Raw genomic sequence first — 15,455 nt, 5'->3', positions numbered from 1 at the left:
CTCTTTCCCAGAACAAGGCCACAATAGCTGTCTCTATCAGACCAATATGATCATTTGTGGTCTTGTAGCATGAGAAGATGGCTTTTGAAACAGCACTGACTGTAGAAAAGATAAAGAATATAAAGCACAGATAATTCTGAACATTTCTGTCAGACTCTCTTGGTTCTGGGTGTTTTTAATAGGACTTAGGTTCATATTTTAATCCTCTCATCTTTTTCTTCTGTGCCTGCCAAAGTTGTGATATGTGTGTGATATGTATAGTTTATAAAATTTCCCAGAATAGGTTTCTAGTTTGGTTACTTGGTCTAATTTGGTTAATTATTTGGCTTGATCCTGACTTTTGAGCACTTGACACACATCCAGGACAAGCAGCTTGACATGTGAACCACAGCTGAACTATGGTGTAAGCAGAGTGCCTGGCACTTAAGAGGTGCTCAGTAAAGTGTTCATTTAATGCATGGATAAATGAGTAAACAAACTGTGTACATTTTTCCAGTGATGGATGGCTCTGCTGACTTAAGAAATGAGATTAGGACTCAGCCTCATTTCTTCATTTATTGTACAGCCCAGGCCATCCCTGATTATTATTTTTAAAAGTCTTGATTTCATAAAGTACAGTGCCTTCAGCATGTTCTAAATATGTTATCTAAGGATAAGGGGTAGAAATCAGGCATTGTTGGGACTCACACCTGGTGAGGTGCAAATCTAGAAGAGCACTTTTTGTCAGGAATCCCTAACTCCTCCCTGAATCCTGATGAGAAGCAAGTGACCAAAACTACTCAGTTATATGCAATGACTATATCACCGGACTGTAACATTGAAGTAAAGAGAAGCCTTGCAGAACACACTGTAATGATCACTCAGAATAAGGTGCCTTAGCTGAAATAAGGGTTGACAGCATGAGGCTTCTACAAACAACATTAAAAAAAATCCAGTGGCCACATTTTTGTCCCCCACAACCCCCCCAATACTAACAAAATGAATAATTCCTTGAGAAACACAATTAATTATTTTTAAATTTCTGTTGATTCAAAGGAAGGCAGAGAAGGAGGGTAAGGGGGGGATGTAGGGAGAAATTCCAGCCTCAACAAAACATCAGCTTGAGTCGCAAAGGATTAAACTAGTGTGTGACTCAACGTCCTTGCAGCCAGCAAAAAGAAGGTTTTAATAAAGAATTTGGATTTCAGCAATTGCTGGTTGTACAGACTGAGCAATACTTCCACCCATACCATCAATACTTTGCTCGATGATGTCTCTCCCTTCCCGAAACATGTCGGCGAGGTCAACGTTAGCAATGCCGATGTCCTCACACTCCAGATCCTGCTCATCCTCTGGAGGGTCACTGACCACAGTGAAGCGAACACTGAGAAGGGAAAGAACACAGAACATCGCTACAAAGTGAGAAAAAAAAAATCACAAATGAAACAAAACTCCTGAATGGGTTTTTATCACAAACTGTGAAATCTCAGTTTCCAATTATTCCAATAAAAAGAAAATTATATAAGTTATTATATGAACGATTAGAATTATTATAGCACACCCAGACTTCACATGAACACTAATTCACTTTTCTAAGCACTGATTATCATTTATCACTAGAATCTGAGAAAATTACTAGGCGAAGAGAAGAACCAGATGTTCACTGTATTATACATTATCTGATCATATTTTGACATGTCTACTTTTAAGGCTAAAAGGATCAAGTGAATAAAGACCAGGGAGGTTAGGGCAGCTTTTTCAACAGAAATGCAACATTTTCTATAGAAATGCACAACTTTGGAGTTTCTACTAAGCAATTTAACCAACTGTGTTCTATATATTCTTAATTATGTTAGCTAAACGTTGTAGCTCTACCCAATAGCTATATGAAATGTTTGTATTAGTTCAGCAATCTTTCAACTTACAATCATAGCATCCAAGTTTTATTTTACTTTTAGACATATAATTGGAGGGTTCTGATGGAACTGATTTGAATTAGTGGCTTGTGTTGAGGCCAAACACACTTGGACTGACCAAATGACAGGAATTTACAGTTAAGTACTCTTTTGATATGTCTTGGCAGCATAGCTTAAACCACGAATGCTTGTAAACGACCATTTTAACCATTTTCAAAATCTATCCATCCCAAATCAGAAACAAAACAAGAAACTTGTTTCTTAGATAACACTGTTAGGTAAAAAACCTAAGGCTCTGGGATGTCATGCCTTGAAAAATATGCACGATTAAAATCCTTTCCAAATGCTTACAGGTAAACATGACAATATTTTAAAATAATTTGCTAAAAGTATTCAACATTTCATTTCTTTACTAAGTCTCTGTTTTTCTATAGCAATAAATTCTGATCAGGAAATAGAAAGATGGATATTTTATATGATGCATAAAATAGATAAATTAAGATTAAGTGGTTTAAGGCATCCGTTCTGGGTTCAAATTTCTGCTTTCCTATTAATTAGCTGTGTGACCTTGTACACATTACTTAACCTCTCTGATCTCGGTTTCCCTATCTGTAGAATAGTAATGATTCACTGGGCTCTTGTGAGGATTGGATGAGATGATACATGTAAATGGTGCCTGGAACACATTAAGCACTGAGTAAGTGTTTGCTCTTTTATTATTACTATTTTTAATCTAGGTAGAGCTCCTTAAGCTTCTACATTTCTATGGGGAGAGAAAAAGAATGCATGGGAAAGGCTTGTCTCAACTGAAAACCGAGACACCCAAATTATACAATGACTGTATCACTCATTAAACAAGAAGAATGATGATGAAAGATATTGTCCTAAAATGAATATACTTAGAAAAGAAGGAATTAGAAGTGATATTTGATGCACATTTTACACCCACAAGACTCACAGAAAGGATGGAGGCTACAAGATTGTAATAATATTAAGTGTTATCCTTATATAATGTCACATATCTAAGGATAATTATCTATATACTTTACAAATGCATACTATTACCTCCACTGAATACATGAGAATTCTGGGACAAAGAAAAAAAAAAAACCTTCTAAGTGCCAGAGAAAGGGCTAAAAACAAAAAATGCAATATTTCTGGTTTAGATTCTATAGAGAGCAAAATGAGATGTCAAATACAAAATTAAGAAACTAAAGTTAGGCTCTAAAGGGAGGAAGGTACACTAAAATAATTTTAAAACTACAGCTTGGCTTCGGCTAAACTGTACATACACATACACGGACACACACAGACACATCTCATCTTACCTTGAACCCTGCCAAAACAAAGAGATGGAACCTTGCTTTACATGCTGAAAGAGGCTTCACTAACCAGCTTAAATGTCATCTCCTCGGGTTTGCCTTCATGTTATTATTACTTTTTTTATTCCTACTTTTTGTTTTTGGCCACGCTACAAGGCTTATGGAATCTTAGCTCCCTGACCAGGGATCGAACGCGGGCCTGGCAGTGGTACTGCGGTGTCCTAACCACTGGACCGCCAGGAATTCCCTTTATGTTATTTTCCATTTTAGCAGCTTGTTTAGCTTTCTCTTAGTACCTATTGTAATATGTAATTGGTTGATTTGTTTACTTGTTGTCTGTCTTCCTCAGTGGAATGTATACTCCATGAGTGCAAAGACATCCTCTTGTTCAGCATTTTAGTTCCTGATACTTAGGTAGGGATCATAAATATTTGTTGAATTACTACATGAACTGCAGAATGGAAGTCCTAGTTGAAGGCTGGCTCATTTGGGGAAGGTTGACTGGAGAAGGCAGGCCTTGGGCTGGGCCTCAAGATTTAGACCTCAGACGTCACCTGCTGTCATTTAGGAAACAAGAAGGCACTGAAACTCCTTAGATGATTTAGCAGTTTTGATTCTTTCCTCATTCTGAAATAGTTCGTTTTTATATGAAACAGGATAGAAGAGCCTAAGGGCTCACCTGTGAGTTTTACATACTGGTGTGCTGATAGTTATGTTGGATCTGTACAGGAGAACACTGTGAAAGGGAAGAAATGAAACCAAAAAGGAACCTTAAGTCGGTGTCAAAACCACGACTTCAAATAAATAATTTCCAGACTCTCATTTCAATGTGTTGACTCCCTTTTAAAGTGACGCTTGTATATTTGCAAATATAGCATGGGGCAGAATGCAAAGGTACTATATGTGATTCATTATACAATGCACATCATCTTATGTGTGTCAGAGAAGATTGGCCAAACTTATCTAACTGTGGCTCTGTAAGTTATGACCAATGTTCAAGGGGGCTACTGTCTGAGAAAATGAATTCTTAGAAACTAGGAGGTACTTTAATTAATGTGACCTCAGAGTACTTAAAAAAGGTGAGAACACTCACTGGAATAACAGTTGTCTTTTGGTTGTGGAAAAATGTAAATGTAAACTCCTTTTTTTTCCCCCCTTAAGAAAATGATACTGTCAAAGGAGAGAAATGGGACAGGGCTATTCTCCCATGATGGCCCCATCCCTCCACTGGCAGTCCGAGGAGCATGTGGCCGGCGCTCCAAGCCCTCAGCTGCCATCAGCCCCGAGCCAGTCACTCTGCACCTGCAGTGCCTCCTGCAGTATCTAAAATGACATGAACATTTGTGCCTCTGTGGGCATTTAGAAATTTTTAGGGAAACAATGATGGGAGAGTGGGAGTCATTACAGCTATGGTGGACTTTTTTTTTATTTTTAAAGTTCAGTTCTGGGCAGTGATGACCCAGCTTCTTGACCGCAGAGAAGTAGATGACATGGCCAGTGTTGTTTAATCACTAGTGACCTGGGATACCCCAGGGGGCCAGTGGTATTTGAGGTGGCCTTGAAAGAAGCTGAAGTATACAAATTAAGTAAAACCTGAGTGATTATCTACCGTCCTGGGAAAAACAGAACCTCAGGGCAATTAATAGGGTTTTCCTACTCTTTCTTCAGAATCAAGATCCAAGGAGGGACTTCCCTGGTGGTCGAGTGGTTAAGAATCCTCCTTCCAACGCAGGGGATACAGGTTTGATCCCCGTTCAGGGAACGAAGATCCCACATGCTGCGGGGCAACTAAGCCCACGTGCCCTAGAGCCCACACACCACAACAAGAAAGCCCACGTGCTGTAACTACTGAGACTGAGTGCTGCAACTACTGAGCCCGCATGCCATTAGAGAGCCCGCACACCGCAACTACTGAGACTGTGTGCCACAATGAAGATCCCGCATGCCGCAACTAAGACACGGCGCTGCCAAATAAATAAATATTAAAAAAAAAATCCAAGGAAATGATACATGTATTTCAAGGAGTTAAAGAAAAATCCACTGTCAGATCCTAAGAGCTAAGAAGTTCAGTTTCATTTCATGAAACAGAAGATTAGATGCTAGTTGGGAAGCTCTTTTGAAAAATATAATGTCGTTAATGTTCACTTCCTGACCTCTAGGAAACAGATGAACCTCAGTCTCTTTCTCAGGTGGGGGAGGGGTAAGTGCTGGTTTGAGGCAGTGAGAGGCTTTGTCACTGATGGGCCATAAAGGCAAGGAGAAGAGGACAATGGGGAGATAAAGTGTCCAACCAGGCCAACGGGGACAAGCCAGCAGAGGGGCCTTGGCGAAGCCCCCAGCTCAGGGGTTGATGGGGAGCACTTCGATAACTCCTCAGACTGCATGGATGGGAGCTCAATCAAAAGTATGAACTTATTTATTTATTTAAATTTATTTATTTATTTATGGCTGCGTTGGATCTTCGTTGCTGCGTGCGGGCTTTCTCTAGTTGCGGCGAGTGGTGGCTACTCTTCGTTGCGGTGAGAGGGCTTCTCACTGCGGTGGCTTCTCTTGTTGCGGAGCATGGGCTCTAGGCACATGGGCTTCAGTCGCTGTGGCTCGCGGGCTCTAGAGCGCAGGCTCAGTAGTTGTGGCTCACGGACTTACTTGCTCCGCGGCAGGTGGAATCTTCCCGGACCAGGGCTCGAACCCGTGTCCCTTGCACTGGCAGGTGGATTCTTAACCACTGCGCCACCAGGGAAGTCCAGCAAGAACTTATTAAGATCAGGATTTTTTCCTTCTCGAAAGGGTATAATTTCTCTACTGACCAAAAATGCAAAGTGTCCTGTTCAAGTTTGCCCCCAAAAAGCATTAAAAATAACATGAAATGATGAACTATTAAAAAGTGATAGTGAGGTAAAAATTAGTATGAAAGGCTGATGAACTATTACAAATAATAATATTACTACTGCTTATAATGACGGCAATTAATACTTACTGTGCACTTACTCTGTGTCAGGTGCTATTCTATCCATCTTACACATATCATCTCATTTAATCTTTACAACCACCCTGTATTATCTCCATTTTACAGATGCAGAAAGTGAGGCACAGGGTGGTTGTCTGAGGTCAGACAGCTAGTAAGTGATAGAACAAGAATTTATATTCCAGCCATTGAGTCCAGAGTGCCCCCTCCTGGCAATCACTGTTAGGTGCTTTACACTTATACCTGACTGACAATGGGATACTTTATATACTACACTGTACAGTCTTTTGGTTTGCAAAGCACGATAGGATCTTTACAGTTACTCTGTATGATAGGCAGGGCTGTGATACTTCTAGGAGGAAAGAGACCCAGAGAGGTCACATACTCATTCAAGGACACTGAGTGAATCAGGGAAGTAAGGTGTTCTGCTTCCTCACCTTGTGCTTTTTTTTCCCCACCACACCACGCTACAGAGATCTACTTTGTATGAACCGCCAGATAATTTAGAATGCTTAAATGTACCTTCTATTAGGCATCTCTTGTTTAAGTAGTATAGCTTTTAAGATGTCTCTCTTGGCTTGGTTGTTTTCTTTATCCACGTAGATCACTAAACCAAAAAAAAAAAAAAAATCCGCAAGAAGTCATTCAGGAATATGCTACATTAGTACCATTATGTATTTGTATAAATACCTGTTTTTAGAGACGCAAGTCATACCACCTCACTTGTACGCAAGGGAAAAGAAAGCCGCGCTGGAAACCAGAATCAAATCTGAATAGTCATGTGATCTAATGTCATGTCACTGGCAGGTTTACGTGCACACTGTCAGAAAAGATATAAGCAACATCTAAGAGTGCCACATCGCTGTCACTGCCTGTTAATGGCAGTGGCAGTCGTGACAGTAAAAGCCAGCGGTCTTTATTGCTTTGTATTTGAGGGATTTACTGCATTTTCTTTCACCCAAGAAGCAAGTGATATGATAATGTATGGCAGAGAGCTTGTCCTTCCTGACAGCCCTGGTAATTTAATCCTTCTCTCCTGCCACAACATGCAATAAAAGAGGCATCCTAGCGCAATGGGTTGAGGAAATCCACACGCTGACACTTGCTGGTGGTTGGGTGGGGGTACGGCATAGACCTGTAGTGGAAGGGAGAGAGAGAGGCTTTTTAGGGTGTGAAGTTTGTCTTTGGTTTTCAGAGGTTCACGCTGGCATGCAGGAGTGTGGTTAGACTTTACTTGGCTGAAATATAAGATTAGGTAACTCATCTAAAGACCCACCAGGAAGAAGACAGTGAACACGTGAAACTGTAAATGTCTGCACTTTGGGAAAATGGCATCTCAGAGTGTGAACACTCTAATTTTCATTCTGATTATTTTTTGTCAGCTCGGCAGCCTTTCAGCCATGCGTTAACTTCTGAAGACATTTCTTTTTCAGGCGCCATTTTGGAGTTAAAGTCTCTCCTGTGACCAGATCTCAATTTAGAGATAATCCCTGATCAAAAATACACAAAGGGTGAAAGATACCATGACAGTTCTAAAGCCAGGTTCCGTTAGGAACAAACATATTTCATACTGAGAATGTTTCCCTGGACAATTTGAGTTCAACCTCAAATTATGATGCTATCAACTCATTTAATCGTTGGCTAGTTGAGCAAATATTAGCCGAGGGCCAGGGATGGCACGTGCTGGGCACTGAGTGAGGCACAAAGGTCTGTGTGGAGGTGGGTTGGTAGTTTAAGAGAAGGAAGAACCAAGGGCAAACAGCAGCTCTTAGCTTTTTGCTCTTTGCACGATACCATGTTAGTAAATGCGACTGATGATATAGGTTACTGAGATTTACAGGAATCATAAAAGACAAAGTGTTCTTGTAAATTTTGTAAATATAGTGTTTTACTTATCAATGCTAAAAAGGCATGCTTTTAAAAAAAGTCATGCTTTTCCACTAATGCTGGGAGATGGGACCTCATTTGGCCACCAATACACCAAGCTAAATTTGAACTTTTTTTCCCAAATCAGAATTTTTTGTTTTTGCTGTTAATTACCAATTCAAGATACGGTAGGCCATATCCTTTCTGACTTCAGAGTTCTAGAGCTTTTAAGCCATACTGGCCTACATTTCTTTTGTGATAATTTTTCTCAGTTTTACTGAGATATAACTGACATATAACATTGTATTAGTATTAGGTGTACAACATAATGATTTGATATATGTATATATTGCAAAATGTTTATCATAGTGAGTTAACATCCATCACCTCACATGGTGACAATTTTTTTTACTCTCTTAGCAACTTTCAAATACACAATACAGTGTTGTTAATTATAGTGGTCTACATTGCTTGAAGACAAGGGTAATCTCAGTGATTTAAAACAAAAAAAAAAAGACTAAATTCAACGTCTAGTATCCAAATAGTCTTTCAATTAAACTAGACCAGTTCTGATGAATCTCAACAGCTTGAAAAAATTTTTTTAATGTGATAAAATATACATAACATAAAATTTACTGTTTTAACCATCTTTAAGCATACAGCTTAGTGGCATTCAGTACATTCACACTGTTTTGCGGCCATCTCCACTATCCATCTCCAGAACTTTATCATCATCTCCAACTGAAACCACACCCACTGAACAGTAACTTCCTACTCCCTCCTCCTCTCAGCCCCTGGTAACCACTATTTTACCTTCTGTCTCTATGACTGTGACTATTCTAGATACCACTTATAAGTAGAACCATATAATATTTATCCTTCTGTGTCCGGCTTATTTCAATTAGCATAACGTTTCCAAGGTTCATCTATGGCATGTGTTAGGATTTCATTCCTTTTTAAGACTCAATAATGTTCCTGTATGTACATGTATATACACATACAGACACATACATACAAACACAGCACATTTTGTTTATCCATTTGTCTTTTGATGGATATTTAGGTTGGTTTCACCTTTGGCTATTGTGAATAATGCTGTGATGAACATGGTGTACAAACATCTGTCAGAGTCCTTGCTTTTAATTCTTTTGGGTACATTCCCAAAAGTACAATTGCTAAATCTTTGGCAATTCTATGTTTAACTTTTTTTAAAAAAAATCTTTACCACTGAAATTGGTAAAAAAAATGATATAGTTGTGACACCTTCTGCTTCATCCAGTTGACCAGCACACTGTATATCCTATTCTCTTGACAAAGATAAAAATAGTGATGGCCACCATTTATTGAGTGATGTTTATTATGTACTATGTACTACACTCAATACTTTCCTTACTGCAATCACATCTGTTAAGAACCATGCTGACCCACATTTTACAGATGATTAAGCAGACCCAGAGAAGGTAAGTAATTTGCCTCAGGTTACCTAGTTAGAAAGTGGTGGAGCCAGAATTTGAATCCAGGAAGCTCTTCCCCATGGCCTGCCTTCTTAACCTCCATGCTATACCTTCTCCTTCTTCCACATGAAGCCAGAGCTCTTCCTGCTGTTTAAGCTGCAACCATGTTGTTAGCACAGACTGGGATGTGAGAGAGAATTCCATCGCTGTATCAAGAGAGGCCATCTCGCCCTCCTTTCACTCTTTCTTAAAGGGATATTGCTTTAGATATTTACATCTGGTCCAGGTGCGTTAACCAGTTCTCTTGACTGAACACTTTCAAAAATTCCTTTTTGACAAATAATAAACGCTGGAGAGGGTGTGGAGAAAAAATAGCCCTCCTATACTGTTGATGGGAATGTAAAATGGTACAGCCACTATGGAGTACGGAGGAAAAAATAGCCCTCCTATACTGTTGATGGGAATGTAAAATGGTACAGCCACTATGGAGAACAGTACGGAGGTTCCTTAAAAAACTAAAAATAGAGTTACCATATGATCTTGCAATCCCATCCTGAGCATATATCTGGAGAAAACTATAATTCGAAAAGATACATGCACCCCAATGTTTATTGCAGCACTATTCACAGTACCCAAGACATGGAAGCAACTTAAATGTCCATTGACAGATGAATGGATAAAGAGGATGTGGTACATATATACAATGGAATATTACTCAGCCATTAAAAAGAATGAAATAATGCTATTTGCAGCAACATAGATGGACCTAGAGATTATCATACTAAGTGAAGTAAGCCAGATAAAGACAAATATCATATGATATCGCTCACATGTGAAATAAAAAAAAAAAGATCAAAATGAACTTATTTACAAAACAAACGGGCCCACAGACATAGAAAACAAACTTATGGTAACCAAAGGGGAAAAGGTAGGGGGAGGGATAAATTAGGAGTTTGGGATTAACAGATACACACCACTATATATAAAATAGATAAACAACAGGGACCTACTGTATAGCATAGGGGACTATACATAGGGGATATTTTGTAATAAGCTATAGGGGAAAAGAATCTGAAAAAGATACCTATCTATCTATCTATCTATCTATCTATAACTGAATCACTGTGCTGTACACCTAAAACTAACACAACATTGTAAATCAACTATACTTCAAAAAAAAAAAATTCCTTTTCGAAAAAACTCAAGCTACTTACTGATGAGTTTGGTTCTCCAAAAGAGTACCAAGTTAGAACTACACAGCTCTCCTGCTTGCACAAACAAGGCCTAGACTGGGGATCTTAATCTAGCCTAATGGTTCTTAGTCTTTAATGAGCATCAGAATCCCTGGAGGATGTGTTAAAAATGCAGATTACTGAGCTCACCTTCAATTTCTAATTCAGTAGGTCTGGGTTAGGGCCTGAGAATTTGCATTTCTAATATCTTCCCAGCTGCTGCTGCTGCTGGTCAGGATACCATTGAGAACCAACGTTTGGGCCCAACACTCCTTTGCCTGATTTTTGAAAAGGATCAGGAACTAGTAAACATTTTTTTTGTGTTAAACATGTGGGAGATAGAGACACTTTGGTTACCTCTAATTAGGTCATGATCCCAAGGACATCCATTTGGTGTTCTGAATTAGATGGTTAAAAAAAATCTACAATTTCAAAACTTGAAATACATCCTTTAAAAAGCAATTCTGGTGATTATGAAATGTATCAGAACTCTCCAAAAGTTAAGCCATCTACCTTTCATTCTCATCAGAAATCACATTTGTTTAGGACTTGCTAGATTTTGACAAAAATTTACTGAAAGCATATGTCTCAAACAAGATACAAACCAGTAGTCCAAATACTTGAGTTGATCTTGAATTGTCTACCATTAAAAACACATCCCTCACTTCTGCAGGCTGGAGAAATCCTTATTTTCTTTATCAATGTCATTTGGCAGAAGAAATGCAGATGGTTTAATTATATCAAGGCTTGATAACCTTGAAGATAACTTTTGTGTTAAAGTGTTATCATCCTCCCAGTCCTTATCTTTGCCAAGTTTTTCCACCCATTAGTAACAAAATCTAAAGTTCTGCATCCTTTTCATCTTCTGCATTAAACTTTAATTGTTCCAACAGATAGACCATTCAATGCTCAGAGACTAAAGGCCTAGATCTGTATAAGTCTCATAAAAACTTTGGACGATTTCATTAATCTTTTTTCTCCCCACTGTCAACTCCCTAGAAGACTTTATTCAGCCCAGACAACATTCTGTAGACCTACCATTAATCTTATTCTTTTCCAAACTATTTTCTTGCTTTCTCAGTGTTCTCCAAGCAAATTTTTCAAGCCCAATAAAATACAAATGTTTTGTTCTTGCTACCAGTGTCTAGCAAGTTAATTCAACGTTGATTCTTTTCTTTTTTCTTCTAGTATTAGTAGCCCTAAAAAGATATATATTTCGTGTATGTGAAACTGGTATTAACACCTCTTAATAAAGAGACTGAATTAGCCTATGAATAATCCTGGGGATCACTAGTCTAAACCTCTCATTTTATGTACCTAATTTAGGCCTCAGTATACAAATCGCTTTTGAATAGATTCAAGTCATAATGCAGAGTAAAAATCATTGCAAGGTTTGGTTAACCTCTCGCCTGGTATGGTGTTCAAATAGGAGACAGCATGTACTAACTGTCCTTTAAATTTTCTGTCTCAATTAAAATGTCAGTTTGGAAATAAAACTACTTTCATTAACATTTAATAAGATTTGGAAGATGTAAGCCTACATTTATATTGACCTTTTATATCAAATAACAAGTGAATGGTTAATCATTACAATAATTAGATGAGTGAGATAGTTACTTATTAACCAAAGATTCAAGGAGATTCTCCTGCAATGAAGGAGATGCAAACATAGTAATTTAAAAATAAACACTTTCAGTATGGCCTACTTAAGTGAAAAATAAACCTTCTCCAAGGTTAATGTTATTTCTCAAATTTGCTGATGATCTAGGACTTCATTTTTTCAGATACAGTAGATATAAAACAGCATTAATTTGCTTCTAAGCACAAAGTACATTCCTCTCCCTTCCCACCAGATAAATATCCTTAAAATTCTTTTCAGTTAACCTTGAAAATTCTACATAGTCAAATCTCAACAGGTAGGAATAGAAGCTGCAGAAAGGTACAGGAAACACTTCTAATGAATTAAATTCTAATAGATTACTGGTTTTCTTGTTGATATCAAATGACTAATTCATTAGAAACATAAGCAACTCTTAAAATACCATTTAGATAGTAGGGTACCTTGCAGTAAAAGGAAAACATTTAAAACAACCAAATCAATGCCAACCAACCAACCAATAAACCAACAAAAAGCCTCAAACAGACCTAGGTCACCATGTGAGAATGTACAAAATTCAGGATACTTGAGCATGTATCACAGGTTTCATCCAAAGAATGATTTGCATTGCTCCTTAAGCAAATGGAAACCTCTGTTCTGCTGCATGGCCGAGTGTCTCAATGTACAACCAATTTCTAAAACACAATTTTGTTGTCAGTCCAACCAAAGAGTCTACTGTTGCCCTTTACAACAAATAATACAAAAACCAGAAGGGCTTGTCTCTTTCCTTGGGTGGTACCTTCGTTAAAATTAGTTGACTAGGGACTTTCCTGGTGGTGCAGTGGTAAAGAATCCACCTTCCAATGCAGGGGATGTGGGTTCGATCCCTGGTCAGGGAACTAAGGTCCCACATGCCGTGGGGCAACTAAGCCCACGCTCAACAACTACTGAGCTCGCGTGCCTCAATGAGAGAGCCTGCGTGCTGCAAACTACAGAGCCCACGTGCTCTGGAGCCCACGTGCTACACTAGAGAGGGAAAACCCTCACGCCACAACTAGAGAGAAGCCTGTGCGCTGCAAGGAAAGATCCCACATGCTGCAACTAAGACCTGACGCAGCCAAAAAAAAAATAATAATAATTTAAAAAATTTGAGGAATATTTAAAAAAATTAGTTGACTAAACAGTTTTTTCATTACTAATAATATCGTAATTATGGCTTACTTTTCTGATACTTTGCAGTTAAAAGATCTCTAGGAAGCTTGAGAAAATATTTTTGGAAATGTTCTATTAGATCAAGTCAATGAAAGGAAGGAGAAATCAGATTCTTGTCCTGACCATGTTACTTATTTCCCATGTGACTTCTCAACCCACCTGTTATCACAGAATTATAGAATCTGAGCTGGAAGGGTTCTTAGCACCTTATTCAACAGATAAAACAGGGAATCACGAAATTGAAACACGTTGCCCAAGTTCTCGTAACTAGTAAGAATTGTAGATACAAGGAAGACTAGACCAGATCTCTGGATACTCATGATTACTATTTCAAGCAATGAGCATGTTTCTAAAAATGCCAACTGCAAAACAAACAAACAAATCATGAGCATTTGTAATCCTAGTGGTACAATAGAACAATTATACATGTTGATTAAAATGAAATTTATAGGGCTTCCCTGGTGGCGCAGTGGTTGAGAGTCTGCCGGCCGATGCAGGGGACACGGGTTTGTGCCCCGGTCCGAGAAGATCCCACATGCCGCGGAGCGGCTGGGACCATGAGCCATGGCCGCTGAGCCTGCGTGTCACGGAGCCTGTGCTCCGGAACGGGAGAGGCCACAGCAGTGAGAGGCCCGCGTACCGCAAAAAAAAAGAAAAAAAAAAAAAAAGAAATTTATAAAACTGGTGAGAAAAAAAATATTGGTGTTCAACTAGCATGAGATGGCCTGTTTTGCTAAAGATAATGCAACACTCCATCTTTCTGGTTTGTTTTCATATAGGGTTTTTGAAGAGCTTAATAAGCACTTTTAACTTAGGGTCATGGCAGCTTGATATGATCGTTTTACTCCCCTCTAATTATACACTGATATATACTGTCCTTAAAAACGTCTTACAGTTGGTTGATCTAAGAATTTACAGGGTGCCTATTGGGTCTATACTGGTCTAGCAGACTTTCATATCAACTAGCTGATAGGTAAAGCCCTAAAAGAGAGCACCTGCCTGCTACTACTATGAAGGGATGTGTGGGCTAAAAAATGAAAAGGTATTTTAAGAACTTATATCACTCAATTAAAATCCTGAGCATCTAGACACTCGGAGAGATATACGTGTATATTGTAAAAACATCTATGTGATGACATTGAGCAGAAATGCAGAAATAATTAGGCCATTAAATTGTTAGAATCATATGATAAAAAAGCTAGTACTTTTATTCTCCTTGAAATATCATATTTTTCGATTAAATTCAATTGTAGACACAGGTGGCATTTTTCTATGATATAGCAGGAACATCTAGAAACATTGTTTTCCCACTGTTTTCGTTTTCTTTGAACTTTAGCATTACAGCTGTCCCTCAGTATCAGAGGGGGATTGGTTACAGGACCCTCGCAGATATCAAAATCTGAGGATGCTCAAGCCCCTTATATAAAATGGTGTAATATTTGCATATATAACCTGTGCACATCCTCCTGTATATTTTAAATCATCTCGGATTACTTATAAAACTTAATACCACGTAAATAGATGTAAATACTATGCAAATAGTTACTGATGAATGGCAAATGTAAGTTTTGCTTCTTGGAATTTTCTGGAATTTTTTTCCCTAAGTATTTTCCAACGTATTTTAGTTGAATCTGAAGATGTGGAACCCATGGATACAGAGGGCCAACTGTACCTTAAGTTTAATTTCTTAATCCTTATGCTACAGGTTTGACTTTTATTAATCTATTCTGACGACACTTTCATGATTTTATGTGAACATTAGAGAAATGTACTTTCTCCTTGTTCCTTTGGCTTCCTTCCTTCATAGATAAAAGTTTATACTATAAACACCATACCTACCATTGCTATAGTTATAGTAGACCCACTGCCCACTCTTGGGTTTTGGAAGTGACACAGGTGTCTCTTCAGCAGG

The 15,455-nt window shown here is 38.4% G+C and overlaps 1 protein-coding gene across 3 annotated transcripts in view; it reads right to left on the bottom strand.

Annotated features, from left to right (window-relative positions):
• The window catches only part of RPGRIP1L (RPGRIP1 like), a 100,267-nt gene that overhangs the window by 3,591 nt on the left and 81,221 nt on the right, over positions 1 to 15,455 (bottom strand). For 2 of the 3 annotated variants that reach the window (XM_007459459.1, XM_007459457.1), the window contains 3 exons: positions 15,383 to 15,455; positions 6,705 to 6,789; positions 1,230 to 1,363 (listed from right to left, as the gene is read on the bottom strand). The exon at positions 15,383 to 15,455 is cut by the window's right edge and continues 126 nt beyond it. In XM_007459459.1, coding sequence (XP_007459521.1) covers positions 1,230 to 1,363; positions 6,705 to 6,789; positions 15,383 to 15,455 — 292 coding nt within the window. Of the gene's footprint in view, positions 1 to 1,145; positions 1,364 to 6,704; positions 6,790 to 15,382 lie in introns of those variants that run through there. The other variant, XM_007459458.1, reaches the window with a different exon arrangement.

The sequence above is a fragment of the Lipotes vexillifer genome, unplaced genomic scaffold, assembly GCF_000442215.2.
Source record: "Lipotes vexillifer unplaced genomic scaffold, Lipotes_vexillifer_v1.1 scaffold342, whole genome shotgun sequence".
Taxonomy (NCBI): domain Eukaryota; kingdom Metazoa; phylum Chordata; class Mammalia; order Artiodactyla; family Lipotidae; genus Lipotes; species Lipotes vexillifer.
This window is presented reverse-complemented; position numbering and strand designations above follow the sequence as displayed.